Here is a 14798-nt window from a genome sequence, read left to right on the forward strand (position 1 = left end):
TGGGGGAGGGGCTGGGACAAGCACACGGACAATGGAGGGTATGAGGGAGGGGCTGGGGTAAGCACATGGACAATGGAGGGCATGAGGGAGGGGCTGGGGCAAGCACACGGACAATGGAGGGTGTGACGGAGGGGCTGGGGCAAGCACCCGGTGGGTGTGGCAGAGGGGCTGGGGCAAGCACACTGAGGGTGTGATGGAGGGCCTGGGATGAGCACACGGACAATGAAGGGTTTGAAGGAGGGGCTGGGTCAGGGGCTGGGTCAAGCACACAGACAATGGAGGGTTTGAGGGAGGCGCTGGGACAAGCACACAGACAATGGAGGGTTTTAGGGAGGGGCTGGTGCAAGCACATGGACAATGGAGGGTGTGACGGAGGGGCTGGGACAAGCACAAAAACAGTGGGGTGGGCAGGAGGGACTAGGGAAAGCACACAAACAATGGAGGGTGATGCGGAAGGGCTGGGGCATACACATGAACGATAGAGGATGGATGAGAGGGGCTGAGGCAAGCACACAGACATTGGGGGTGGGCAGGAGGGACTGGGGAAAGCACACAGAGAATAGTGGCTAGATGGGAGGGGCTGGGGCAAGCACACAGAGAATAGTGGATAGATGGGAGGGGCTGATGCAAGCACACAGACAGTGTGGTGGGCAGGAGGGGCTGGGGCAAGCACACAGACAATGGAGAGCGTGAGGGAGGTGCTGGGGCAAGCACACGGACAATGGAGGGTGTGACAGCGGGGCTGGGGAAAGCACATGGACAATGGAGGGTGTGAGGGAGGGGCTGGGGAAAGCACACGGACAATGGAGGGTGTGACAGCGGGGCTGGGGCAAGCACACGGACAATGGAGGGTGTGAGGGAGGGGCTGGGGCAAGCACACGGACAATGGAGGGTGTGACAGCGGGGCTGGGGCAAGCAGACGGACAATGGAGAGTGTGAGGGAGGGGCTGGGGCAAGCACACGGACAATGGAGAGCGGGAGGGAGGTGCTGGGGCAAGCACACGGACAATGAAGAGTGTGACAGCGGGGCTGGGGCAAGCACATGGACAATGGAGGGTGTGAGGGAGGGGCTGGGGAAAGCACACGGACAATGGAGGGTGTGACAGCGGGGCTGGGGCAAGCACACGGACAATGGAGGGTGTGAGGGAGGGGCTGGGGCAAGCACACGGACAATGGAGGGTGTGACAGCGGGGCTGGGGCAAGCACACGGACAATGGAGAGTGTGAGGGAGGGGCTGGGGCAAGCACACGGACAATGGAGAGTGTGTCGCGCAGTGGATTTAGCGCTGCCGCGGCCCCCAGAACCACCAACTTCTCCCTACCGCCATCTCGGCGAGGACAGAGGCCACGCCCCTTTCTGAGGCCACGCCCCCTGACGCCACCCTACAAATAGCGCTGATTACAAGCGCCGCGCATTGAGATAGACTCGAGCTCTTGAGGCGGAAGCCGAGAGCGTCCTGAGCCAATTTAAAAAATTTTTACTCTTGTAACTACTGTCACTTTACTCTGTTGCACTTGACAATCACCTGTACCTGCTTGCTTTCGCGCAGTGGATTTAGCGCTGCCGCGGACCCCAGAACCACCAACTTCTCCCTACCGCCATCTCGGCGAGGACGGAGGCCACGCCCCTTTCTGAGGCCACGCCCCCCGACGCCGCCCTACAAATAGCGCTGATTACAAGCGCCGCGCATTGAGATAGACTCGAGCTCTTGAGGCGGAAGCCGAGAGCGTCCTTAGCCAATTTTAAAAATGTTACTCTTGTAACTACTGTCACTTTACTCTGTTGCACTTGACAATCACCTGTACCTGCTTGCTGTCGCGCAGTGGATTTAGCGCTGCCGCGGCCCCCAGAACCACCAACTTCTCCCTACCGCCATCTCGGCGAGGACGGAGGCCATGCCCCTTTCTGAGGCCACGCCCCCCGACGCCGCCCCTCCACACCTATAAATAATGTGCATCTTTCGGACGCGCAGCGGACGAGCGCAGCGGGCGCGCCGTCTGCGCGCCGAAGGTGCGCCAAAGGTAAGCCCGTCTGCGCCCGTCCGCGCCAGGCCGGGCACTAGGGCACGCCACGCTGGCCATCTCATCTCATACTCGTCTCAATCTCTCAAAGAGCTACAGCATCTTGCCCCCCCGCTGTCTCCTAACACCAACCGCCGTGTACACACAGACGGCCTTACGCACCCCGCTCTACACCCTCCATGCGGACGCACACCTCCAGTCAACCCGTCCAGGAACGCTATCTCCATCAGGGTGTCATATTTGAACACCCGCTCTCTAGTAAAGCACTATGAAGATATTTTCATCCTGTTGACTGACAACAGCCCCGACATACTCCTGCTCACGGAAACATGGTTAACGTCAGAGTCCCTCCCTGGTTAACGTCAGAGTCCCTCCCAGATATCTTGGCGGCCCTCCCCCCTGACTACTACATTCTCCATGCCGATCGCCTCGGTGACCGGCCCGGAGGTGGGGTGGCAGCCATTATATCCAAGCGCCTGAACTCTATCTCCTCTCTTTCCCTCCCACTTCCTGAGGTGGATAATTTACTTATTAGCGTGGAAATTGGCACCGGTGCCCTCACCTTCCTCCTTTTATACCGGCCTCCACATCCTATGCCATCCTTTTCTACCATCTTGAGCGAACAACTGTCCAATCTACTAACGCAGCACTCCAGTTTCGCCCTCTTCGGCGACCTAAATTATTGGTTCAATGACACCAACGCCGGTCCAACAGGTCACCCAACCCACCCACACTAAGGGCCACATCCTGGACCAGATCTGGACCTGCAATCTGGCTCTGTCCCAGCCAGCTATATGCCCCTGTGTCTGGTCAGACCACTACCTAGTAGACACCACCATCACTGTCGTCGGCCGGACTCCTGCTCCTCTGATGACTGGCGGCTCCTCACGAAAATGGAGTACATATGACTCCCAGGGCTTCCTCACAACCCTGGCCGACACCCGTCCAGTCTTCAACCCCTCTGATAACATCGAAGGAATAGAACACGACATCGGATCCTGGCTGAAGTCGGCCAGCGACCTCTTTGCCCCCTTGATCAAATTCCCCCCCACTAGGCATCACAACTCCCACAGGTGGTTCTCTGATGACCTTAAGCAACACAAATTAAAAACGCGCCAGCTGGAACGTATTTGGAGACGCAATTATTCCAACTCAGCCAGGCAGTCTTACATGACTGCGCGCAGAGAATACAAAACTGCCATTACCCTAGCCAAAACGGAACACTTCTCCAACAGGATCTCGTCAGCAGTCAACAAATCAAAGGAGGTGTTCAAAGTCATGAATGAACTTACTACTGACGACAGAACCCTCCCAGCCCAGACCCTTCTCAAGAGGCATGTGACACCCTCAACCTCTTTTTTGTGGAAAAGATTACAAAAATCAAAAACTCTATACCTCCCCTACCCCAGCCATACCCATCGGACACTTCCTCTGACAATCCCTCTACCCTCTCTACTTTCCCCGCCCTGAACCCTATCTCATTAGCGGAACTCGCCACTCGCGTGAAATCTGGCTCTCCTAATGACAGCTGTCCGCCATCTGTCTTGCGGAGTATCTGCCTCAATCTACCCGATTGTATTCTACCCCTGCTGAATGGCTCACTCAGCAGTGGCATCGTCCCTAGCTCTCTCAAGGAGGCCATCCTTGTGCCCCTCCTCAAGAAACCTGGCGCCGACCCCGCAGAACCGTCGAATTATTGCCCCATCTCCCTCCTTCCCTACTTTTCACAATTAATGGAGGCCCACGTCACCCAATGTCTGTCAAATTTTATCGAATCCTCTTGTCACCTTGAGCCCAATCAAGCCGGCTTCAGGCCTGCCCACTCTACTGAGGCCGTCATCTTGGCAGTCCTGGACACACTCAGGAGCAATGCGGATGCGGGGTCTCCCCAAGCCCTCGTACTCCTGGACCTGTCGGCCGCGTTCGACGCGGTGGACCACAACATCCTTCTCCACCGTGTCGGACAGGCAGGCATCCAGGGTTCCGCTCTTAAGTGGGTCGAGTCCTTCCTGACTGGTAGAACACAGGCTGTCCGCCTGGGCCCCTACACTGCAACAATAACCCCCACGACCTGTGGAGTCCCCCAGGGCTCCTCCCTCTCACCGCTCCTGTTCAACCTATACCTCCGGCCCTTGATTCACTCTCTCCAGCAATGGGACATCATTGTCTACAACTACGCCGCCGATTTACAGATTGTCCTCCCGCTCAATTCTCCCCATGCCATCAAAACATTTCACGCAGTTATGATCCACATCCAACATTGGATGAACCAGAATCAACTGAAGCTAAACCCCGGGAAAACCGAGCTCCTCCTTCCTGGACTCAGCCATGCTCATTGGGGCCCGCAGTTCTGGCCCTCGGAGCTCGGTCCCCCCCTAGTCCCGGTCAAATCAGTGAAGAGTCTGGGAGTGATTATCGACACCGAACTGTCCCTCAAAGCCCACGTGGGTGCGGTAATCTCATCTTGTATGTACCAGCTCCGGAAGATTCGCAAAGTTCGCCACCTACTTCCGCTCGCCGCACTTACCCAAGTTGTCATCGCACTTGTGCTTTCCCGTCTGGACTTCTCCAACTCCCTTTACTACGGTCTCCCACAATCTCTGCTACACCGCCTTCAGGTAGTTCAGAACCAAGCGGCCCGACTCATACACAAAACCCCCAGATGGCAAACGGCCAAACCCTTACTTCACAGACTGCACTGGCTACCAATAGGCCAAAGGGCAGCTTTCAAGGTGGCCTGCCTCACATTCAAAGCCCTCCACTGTCCCGGCCCCGCGTTTCTCAAATCCTTAATTACTCCTCATCGTCCAACGCGCAACCTCCGATCAGCTCACCGTCATCTACTAGTCACCCCCAAAGCTAAAACCAAGAAATTCGGTGGTCGCCGCTTCTCCCACCTGGCTCCCGGGCTTTGGAATCTCCTCCCTCTCTCCATCAAATCCACCCCTTCTCTCCTGAACTTCAGGAAATCACTAAAAACCCACCTCTTCCCTCCCCTTGGTTAAAGCCACGCCACTCACGCTTTCTACCTCACTCACTCTGTCTTAAAGCGCCAGGAAGCCTTTGGTGTCAGCGCGCTCTATAAATTGCACTTAAGATAAGATAAGATAAGAGGGAGGGGCTGGGGCAAGCTAACGGACAATGGAGGGTGTGACAGCGGGGCTGGGACAAGCACATGTACAATGGAGGGAGTGAGGGAGTGGCTGGGGCAAGCACACGGAGGGTGTGAGTGAGGGGCTGGGGCAAGCACACAGACTGTGGGGTGGGCAGGAGGGACTGGAGCAAGCACATGGAGGGTGTGAGTGAGGGTCTGAGACAAGCACACGGACAATGGAGGGTTTGAGGGACGGGCTGGGGCAAGCACACGGACAATGGAGGGCGTGATGGAGGGGCTGGGGCAAGCACACGGAGGGTTTGAGTGAGGGGCTGGGACAAGCACACAAAGGCTGTCAGTGAGGGGCTGGGAAAAGCACAAGCACATGGACAATGGAGGGTTTGGGGGAGGGGCTGGGACAAGCACACGGACAATGGAGGGTATGAGGGAGGGGCTGGGGTAAGCACATGGACAATGGAGGGCATGAGGGAGGGGCTGGGGCAAGCACACGGACAATGGAGGGTGTGACGGAGGGGCTGGGGCAAGCACCCGGTGGGTGTGGCAGAGGGGCTGGGGCAAGCACACTGAGGGTGTGATGGAGGGCCTGGGATGAGCACACGGACAATGAAGGGTTTGAAGGAGGGGCTGGGTCAGGGGCTGGGTCAAGCACACAGACAATGGAGGGTTTGAGGGAGGCGCTGGGACAAGCACACAGACAATGGAGGGTTTTAGGGAGGGGCTGGTGCAAGCACATGGACAATGGAGGGTGTGACGGAGGGGCTGGGACAAGCACAAAAACAGTGGGGTGGGCAGGAGGGACTAGGGAAAGCACACAAACAATGGAGGGTGATGCGGAAGGGCTGGGGCATACACATGAACGATAGAGGATGGATGAGAGGGGCTGAGGCAAGCACACAGACATTGGGGGTGGGCAGGAGGGACTGGGGAAAGCACACAGAGAATAGTGGCTAGATGGGAGGGGCTGGGGCAAGCACACAGAGAATAGTGGATAGATGGGAGGGGCTGATGCAAGCACACAGACAGTGTGGTGGGCAGGAGGGGCTGGGGCAAGCACACAGACAATGGAGAGCGTGAGGGAGGTGCTGGGGCAAGCACACGGACAATGGAGGGTGTGACAGCGGGGCTGGGGAAAGCACATGGACAATGGAGGGTGTGAGGGAGGGGCTGGGGAAAGCACACGGACAATGGAGGGTGTGACAGCGGGGCTGGGGCAAGCACACGGACAATGGAGGGTGTGAGGGAGGGGCTGGGGCAAGCACACGGACAATGGAGGGTGTGACAGCGGGGCTGGGGCAAGCAGACGGACAATGGAGAGTGTGAGGGAGGGGCTGGGGCAAGCACACGGACAATGGAGAGCGGGAGGGAGGTGCTGGGGCAAGCACACGGACAATGAAGAGTGTGACAGCGGGGCTGGGGCAAGCACATGGACAATGGAGGGTGTGAGGGAGGGGCTGGGGAAAGCACACGGACAATGGAGGGTGTGACAGCGGGGCTGGGGCAAGCACACGGACAATGGAGGGTGTGAGGGAGGGGCTGGGGCAAGCACACGGACAATGGAGGGTGTGACAGCGGGGCTGGGGCAAGCACACGGACAATGGAGAGTGTGAGGGAGGGGCTGGGGCAAGCACACGGACAATGGAGAGTGTGTCGCGCAGTGGATTTAGCGCTGCCGCGGCCCCCAGAACCACCAACTTCTCCCTACCGCCATCTCGGCGAGGACAGAGGCCACGCCCCTTTCTGAGGCCACGCCCCCTGACGCCACCCTACAAATAGCGCTGATTACAAGCGCCGCGCATTGAGATAGACTCGAGCTCTTGAGGCGGAAGCCGAGAGCGTCCTGAGCCAATTTAAAAAATTTTTACTCTTGTAACTACTGTCACTTTACTCTGTTGCACTTGACAATCACCTGTACCTGCTTGCTTTCGCGCAGTGGATTTAGCGCTGCCGCGGACCCCAGAACCACCAACTTCTCCCTACCGCCATCTCGGCGAGGACGGAGGCCACGCCCCTTTCTGAGGCCACGCCCCCCGACGCCGCCCTACAAATAGCGCTGATTACAAGCGCCGCGCATTGAGATAGACTCGAGCTCTTGAGGCGGAAGCCGAGAGCGTCCTTAGCCAATTTTAAAAATGTTACTCTTGTAACTACTGTCACTTTACTCTGTTGCACTTGACAATCACCTGTACCTGCTTGCTGTCGCGCAGTGGATTTAGCGCTGCCGCGGCCCCCAGAACCACCAACTTCTCCCTACCGCCATCTCGGCGAGGACGGAGGCCATGCCCCTTTCTGAGGCCACGCCCCCCGACGCCGCCCCTCCACACCTATAAATAATGTGCATCTTTCGGACGCGCAGCGGACGAGCGCAGCGGGCGCGCCGTCTGCGCGCCGAAGGTGCGCCAAAGGTAAGCCCGTCTGCGCCCGTCCGCGCCAGGCCGGGCACTAGGGCACGCCACGCTGGCCATCTCATCTCATACTCGTCTCAATCTCTCAAAGAGCTACAGCATCTTGCCCCCCCGCTGTCTCCTAACACCAACCGCCGTGTACACACAGACGGCCTTACGCACCCCGCTCTACACCCTCCATGCGGACGCACACCTCCAGTCAACCCGTCCAGGAACGCTATCTCCATCAGGGTGTCATATTTGAACACCCGCTCTCTAGTAAAGCACTATGAAGATATTTTCATCCTGTTGACTGACAACAGCCCCGACATACTCCTGCTCACGGAAACATGGTTAACGTCAGAGTCCCTCCCTGGTTAACGTCAGAGTCCCTCCCAGATATCTTGGCGGCCCTCCCCCCTGACTACTACATTCTCCATGCCGATCGCCTCGGTGACCGGCCCGGAGGTGGGGTGGCAGCCATTATATCCAAGCGCCTGAACTCTATCTCCTCTCTTTCCCTCCCACTTCCTGAGGTGGATAATTTACTTATTAGCGTGGAAATTGGCACCGGTGCCCTCACCTTCCTCCTTTTATACCGGCCTCCACATCCTATGCCATCCTTTTCTACCATCTTGAGCGAACAACTGTCCAATCTACTAACGCAGCACTCCAGTTTCGCCCTCTTCGGCGACCTAAATTATTGGTTCAATGACACCAACGCCGGTCCAACAGGTCACCCAACCCACCCACACTAAGGGCCACATCCTGGACCAGATCTGGACCTGCAATCTGGCTCTGTCCCAGCCAGCTATATGCCCCTGTGTCTGGTCAGACCACTACCTAGTAGACACCACCATCACTGTCGTCGGCCGGACTCCTGCTCCTCTGATGACTGGCGGCTCCTCACGAAAATGGAGTACATATGACTCCCAGGGCTTCCTCACAACCCTGGCCGACACCCGTCCAGTCTTCAACCCCTCTGATAACATCGAAGGAATAGAACACGACATCGGATCCTGGCTGAAGTCGGCCAGCGACCTCTTTGCCCCCTTGATCAAATTCCCCCCCACTAGGCATCACAACTCCCACAGGTGGTTCTCTGATGACCTTAAGCAACACAAATTAAAAACGCGCCAGCTGGAACGTATTTGGAGACGCAATTATTCCAACTCAGCCAGGCAGTCTTACATGACTGCGCGCAGAGAATACAAAACTGCCATTACCCTAGCCAAAACGGAACACTTCTCCAACAGGATCTCGTCAGCAGTCAACAAATCAAAGGAGGTGTTCAAAGTCATGAATGAACTTACTACTGACGACAGAACCCTCCCAGCCCAGACCCTTCTCAAGAGGCATGTGACACCCTCAACCTCTTTTTTGTGGAAAAGATTACAAAAATCAAAAACTCTATACCTCCCCTACCCCAGCCATACCCATCGGACACTTCCTCTGACAATCCCTCTACCCTCTCTACTTTCCCCGCCCTGAACCCTATCTCATTAGCGGAACTCGCCACTCGCGTGAAATCTGGCTCTCCTAATGACAGCTGTCCGCCATCTGTCTTGCGGAGTATCTGCCTCAATCTACCCGATTGTATTCTACCCCTGCTGAATGGCTCACTCAGCAGTGGCATCGTCCCTAGCTCTCTCAAGGAGGCCATCCTTGTGCCCCTCCTCAAGAAACCTGGCGCCGACCCCGCAGAACCGTCGAATTATTGCCCCATCTCCCTCCTTCCCTACTTTTCACAATTAATGGAGGCCCACGTCACCCAATGTCTGTCAAATTTTATCGAATCCTCTTGTCACCTTGAGCCCAATCAAGCCGGCTTCAGGCCTGCCCACTCTACTGAGGCCGTCATCTTGGCAGTCCTGGACACACTCAGGAGCAATGCGGATGCGGGGTCTCCCCAAGCCCTCGTACTCCTGGACCTGTCGGCCGCGTTCGACGCGGTGGACCACAACATCCTTCTCCACCGTGTCGGACAGGCAGGCATCCAGGGTTCCGCTCTTAAGTGGGTCGAGTCCTTCCTGACTGGTAGAACACAGGCTGTCCGCCTGGGCCCCTACACTGCAACAATAACCCCCACGACCTGTGGAGTCCCCCAGGGCTCCTCCCTCTCACCGCTCCTGTTCAACCTATACCTCCGGCCCTTGATTCACTCTCTCCAGCAATGGGACATCATTGTCTACAACTACGCCGCCGATTTACAGATTGTCCTCCCGCTCAATTCTCCCCATGCCATCAAAACATTTCACGCAGTTATGATCCACATCCAACATTGGATGAACCAGAATCAACTGAAGCTAAACCCCGGGAAAACCGAGCTCCTCCTTCCTGGACTCAGCCATGCTCATTGGGGCCCGCAGTTCTGGCCCTCGGAGCTCGGTCCCCCCCTAGTCCCGGTCAAATCAGTGAAGAGTCTGGGAGTGATTATCGACACCGAACTGTCCCTCAAAGCCCACGTGGGTGCGGTAATCTCATCTTGTATGTACCAGCTCCGGAAGATTCGCAAAGTTCGCCACCTACTTCCGCTCGCCGCACTTACCCAAGTTGTCATCGCACTTGTGCTTTCCCGTCTGGACTTCTCCAACTCCCTTTACTACGGTCTCCCACAATCTCTGCTACACCGCCTTCAGGTAGTTCAGAACCAAGCGGCCCGACTCATACACAAAACCCCCAGATGGCAAACGGCCAAACCCTTACTTCACAGACTGCACTGGCTACCAATAGGCCAAAGGGCAGCTTTCAAGGTGGCCTGCCTCACATTCAAAGCCCTCCACTGTCCCGGCCCCGCGTTTCTCAAATCCTTAATTACTCCTCATCGTCCAACGCGCAACCTCCGATCAGCTCACCGTCATCTACTAGTCACCCCCAAAGCTAAAACCAAGAAATTCGGTGGTCGCCGCTTCTCCCACCTGGCTCCCGGGCTTTGGAATCTCCTCCCTCTCTCCATCAAATCCACCCCTTCTCTCCTGAACTTCAGGAAATCACTAAAAACCCACCTCTTCCCTCCCCTTGGTTAAAGCCACGCCACTCATGCTTTCTACCCCACTCACTCTGTCTTAAAGCGCCAGGAAGCCTTTGGTGTCAGCGCGCTCTATAAATTGCACTTAAGATAAGATAAGATAAGAGGGAGGGGCTGGGGCAAGCTAACGGACAATGGAGGGTGTGACAGCGGGGCTGGGACAAGCACATGTACAATGGAGGGAGTGAGGGGCAAGCACACGGAGGGTGTGAGTGAGGGGCTGGGGCAAGCACACAGACTGTGGGGTGGGCAGGAGGGACTGGAGCAAGCACATGGAGGGTGTGAGTGAGGGTCTGAGACAAGCACACGGACAATGGAGGGTTTGAGGGACGGGCTGGGGCAAGCACACGGACAATGGAGGGCGTGATGGAGGGGCTGGGGCAAGCACACGGAGGGTGTGAGTGAGGGGCTGGGACAAGCACACAAAGGCTGTCAGTGAGGGGCTGGGAAAAGCACAAGCACATGGACAATGGAGGGTTTGGGGGAGGGGCTGGGACAAGCACACGGACAATGGAGGGTATGAGGGAGGGGCTGGGGTAAGCACATGGACAATGGAGGGCATGAGGGAGGGGCTGGGGCAAGCACACGGACAATGGAGGGTGTGACGGAGGGGCTGGGGCAAGCACCCGGTGGGTGTGGCAGAGGGGCTGGGGCAAGCACACTGAGGGTGTGATGGAGGGCCTGGGATGAGCACACGGACAATGAAGGGTTTGAAGGAGGGGCTGGGTCAGGGGCTGGGTCAAGCACACAGACAATGGAGGGTTTGAGGGAGGCGCTGGGACAAGCACACAGACAATGGAGGGTTTTAGGGAGGGGCTGGTGCAAGCACATGGACAATGGAGGGTGTGACGGAGGGGCTGGGACAAGCACAAAAACAGTGGGGTGGGCAGGAGGGACTAGGGAAAGCACACAAACAATGGAGGGTGATGCGGAAGGGCTGGGGCATACACATGAACGATAGAGGATGGATGAGAGGGGCTGAGGCAAGCACACAGACATTGGGGGTGGGCAGGAGGGACTGGGGAAAGCACACAGAGAATAGTGGCTAGATGGGAGGGGCTGGGGCAAGCACACAGAGAATAGTGGATAGATGGGAGGGGCTGATGCAAGCACACAGACAGTGTGGTGGGCAGGAGGGACTGGGGCAAGCACACGGACATCCACATAGACAACAGAGGGTGGAAGGGAGACGCTGGGGAAGCACATGGAGAATATAGATTGGGTGTGTGGGAGTGGAATGAGGAAGGAACACAGAGGGGGAGAAGTACACTAGGAAGACAGCTGGAAAACACACACAATTTCATAGAGTGGTAAAACAAAAAGAACAAGCATTTGCAATGCAGTAGGTCTTTCATTTGGGAGAGTTTGAGCTATTTGCCGTGTAAATGACAATACCTTTTATTTATGTTTAGTTTTTCAAAATGCTTGTTTGTAAAAGTGCCCCATGCTGCGCCTTCACTTTAATGACGGCCGCACCTCTTTCTTTTGACAAGCTGCATCTAAAGAAAGGTGCGCGGCTGCCATTAAAGTGAAAACGCGGTATGGGTTGCTTTTACAAAAACAAAACAATTGTTTGTTTAGTTGACAAACGTTTTCTTTTATTGTAAAACAGCCCCATACCACGCTTTCCCTTTAATAGCGGCAGCCCACCTTTCTATAGACAAGCCACGTGCAAAGAAAGGGGCGCAGCCCCCATTAAAAAGAAAGCGCAGAATGGGGAGCTTTAAAACACAAAAAAATAATAAATAGGAAGCAAAAAACACAAACATGCGGCTGCGTTCGTTTCCGCAAATAACATACGAAAGGTACGGGCACCATTATAATAGCTGAAGCGTGCCGTGCTATGAAGAAAAATGAAATAAAGCGTTGAAAGAGAGTGTGTCCTGCCTGCAACAGTAGGCAGGAGAAAACCATTTATCAAAATAGTGCTCGGAGGCTGTAATTAAAGCCTACGGAGTAACAACACATGTAACGGGGGTGTCCTCATGGGAGGTTACAAGATGAGACAAGGCACTACTAAGAAGGGACTACTAAGCCTATTGACCAAGGAAAAGCAACACTTTACAAAGGACAGTGATAGGAGCCAATTAAAAAGATGGGCAAAAGTGGGCAGAGCTTCAAGTCCATACCTGAATACAGCATGTCTCAAAAAGACAGCACAAGTGCTGCCTAGGCGAGACCTAGAAAAGTAGTGTCTGAGAAAGCAAGAAGAAGACCCGCAACCTGGTAATGCATCCATGCTTCAAGGGCGAGACAAACACGAGTAGAAGAAAAAAAGTCTGTGAAAGCTGACAAATAAAAAGCAAACAAATGAGAGTGACGATGAAGCCAACCAATGGTAAGCAATGGGCGGGCTCTAAGCTTGAGAGTGACAATGAAGCCAACCTATGGTAAGCAATGGGCGGGCTTTAAGCCTGAGCGTGACGATGAAGTCAACCAATGGTAAGCAATGGGCGGGCTCTAAGCTTGAGAGTGACAATGAAGCCAACCAATGGTAAGCAATGGGCGGGCTTTAAGCCTGAGAGTGACGATGAAGCTAACCAATGGTAAGCAATGGGCGGGCTCTAAGCCTGAGAGTGATGATGAAGCCAACCAATGGTAAGAAATGGGCTGCCTTTGAAGAGACTGTAAGGTAACACAAGGTCACCCAAGAAGCAGAGCATGCACTATCTTAGGAGAGACCTAAAAGTACAGCACTAACTCCTTTTATGCTAGCCTCTGTTGGGCAAGCCTGCATTCCACGGTGGCCATCATCAACTTTGTAGTGCTCTTAGGGACATTACAAAGCTCTGGATCCCAACACCTGCTAGTGAGGTGTAGACAACTTCAGCAGACAGAGAACACGTCTGAATCTGCAGCTCCTGAAACTTTCATTTCAGACTCAGAAAGTAAGACAAACAGGATCACAGAATTGGCATCACTTTCCTTGCGCATTCGAACCATGCCTACAGGAAGTGCCTGTCGATTACTTTAAGAACCTCTCTGTCACATCCAGGCCCTCAAGATGAGAAACGACACTCAGCTCGCTCAGCCAACAAGTATCTGACAGTCGTAGTCGTACTTTCTCATGATCTCAGACTTGGACTCCTGTGCATTCCCTATGTTTGACAAAGTCATGTGATCTTCATCAGATGTCTATGTGCCGAACTTTATCATTTTGGGCTTTGCTTTTACTCACTGAGCTTGCCCTAATATGATTTGCCAGGGGCCTGGCGGCTGGCCAAATCTGTGATTCACATATAATGTTACTTTTATTCATAAACACTTTTAGACTTCAGTTGCCTTGTGCCAGCAGAATTACTGGATCCAGCTCTAACAAAGATGTAAATATTGACCAATAGGTGGGAATATATGCATTTGCTATTTGCATACCGCCCCAATTCTAATGGCGTGGTGAGGTTCCTATGCTGCTATCATAGTATTGGGCTTAAAGGACACAAAAAAACCCTGTTGGAATACTTAAAAGGAAATTCTAATTATATATTTTCCGACACTGCACTTGTGACTTATTAATGAACATATGTTCACCTACTTAGCTGTGGACAGAGCCACTGTGGGAATGCATGTGTGACAATAGTATTTCATCTCCTGTCTTCTCATTGCTGCTGGTCCAAATGCAAACATTTTGTGTATGAAAAAGGAGTGCACCAGTTTAGCTCCTTTGTATCCTTGAACAGCTATTTTCTAAATCACCAGAAGAAGAGGTGTGGGTGACAGAAAGGGAAGGCGTTGCACCCGCTTGGTATTTAACCATCTGCTAGTCCCATGAAGTATCAGACTCAGGAGGATCCGGATTCAAGGATGTTCACTCTGCAGGTGGACAGACCGGTAGGCCTCATACTTACTCTTGGATTTCTTTGGCGATGCAGATTTTCCCTTCTTGCCGCTGGGGGCTGGGGTTGGGGGCTCCATTAAAGCTGCCAGCTCCAAGGCCTTGGCTTGTTTTAATGCTTCCAACTCTTTCTCCGCCTGCTCTTCCTGGTATTTCACCTCTTCCATACTTGTCCAAGGTGCGATGGACGCCGCCACCAGCTCCAGATAGTTCCTATGTAGGGAGGACGAAGGGGAGCAAGATTCAAGTACCAGGCCCTTTGGTTCAACTGAATGCAAAACAAGGTCATTTCAGTTCAGCTACAGAATCATATAGAGAATCGCCTTATCTTCTAAGATTTTACACCGTCTATCAATATGTAGTGAATTTATTAGACAATATATGGAATCTTTTCTCTCTCGGCAGTATGAATATATAAAGA

General features: G+C 54.5%; 1 protein-coding gene across 1 annotated transcript in view; it reads right to left on the minus strand.

Moving 5' to 3' along the window:
- SPAG17 (sperm associated antigen 17) overlaps positions 1–14798 on the minus strand; it is a 1802643-nt gene that overhangs the window by 820419 nt on the left and 967426 nt on the right. Inside the window, exon 20 of the mRNA XM_085620708.1 lies at positions 14391–14590. Within this exon, the coding sequence (XP_085476834.1) occupies positions 14391–14590 (200 nt within the window). The remainder of the gene's footprint in view (positions 1–14390; positions 14591–14798) is intronic.

Source organism: Triturus cristatus, chromosome 8 (genome assembly GCF_964204655.1).
Source record: "Triturus cristatus chromosome 8, aTriCri1.1, whole genome shotgun sequence".
In the NCBI taxonomy this organism is placed as follows: Eukaryota; Metazoa; Chordata; class Amphibia; order Caudata; family Salamandridae; genus Triturus; species Triturus cristatus.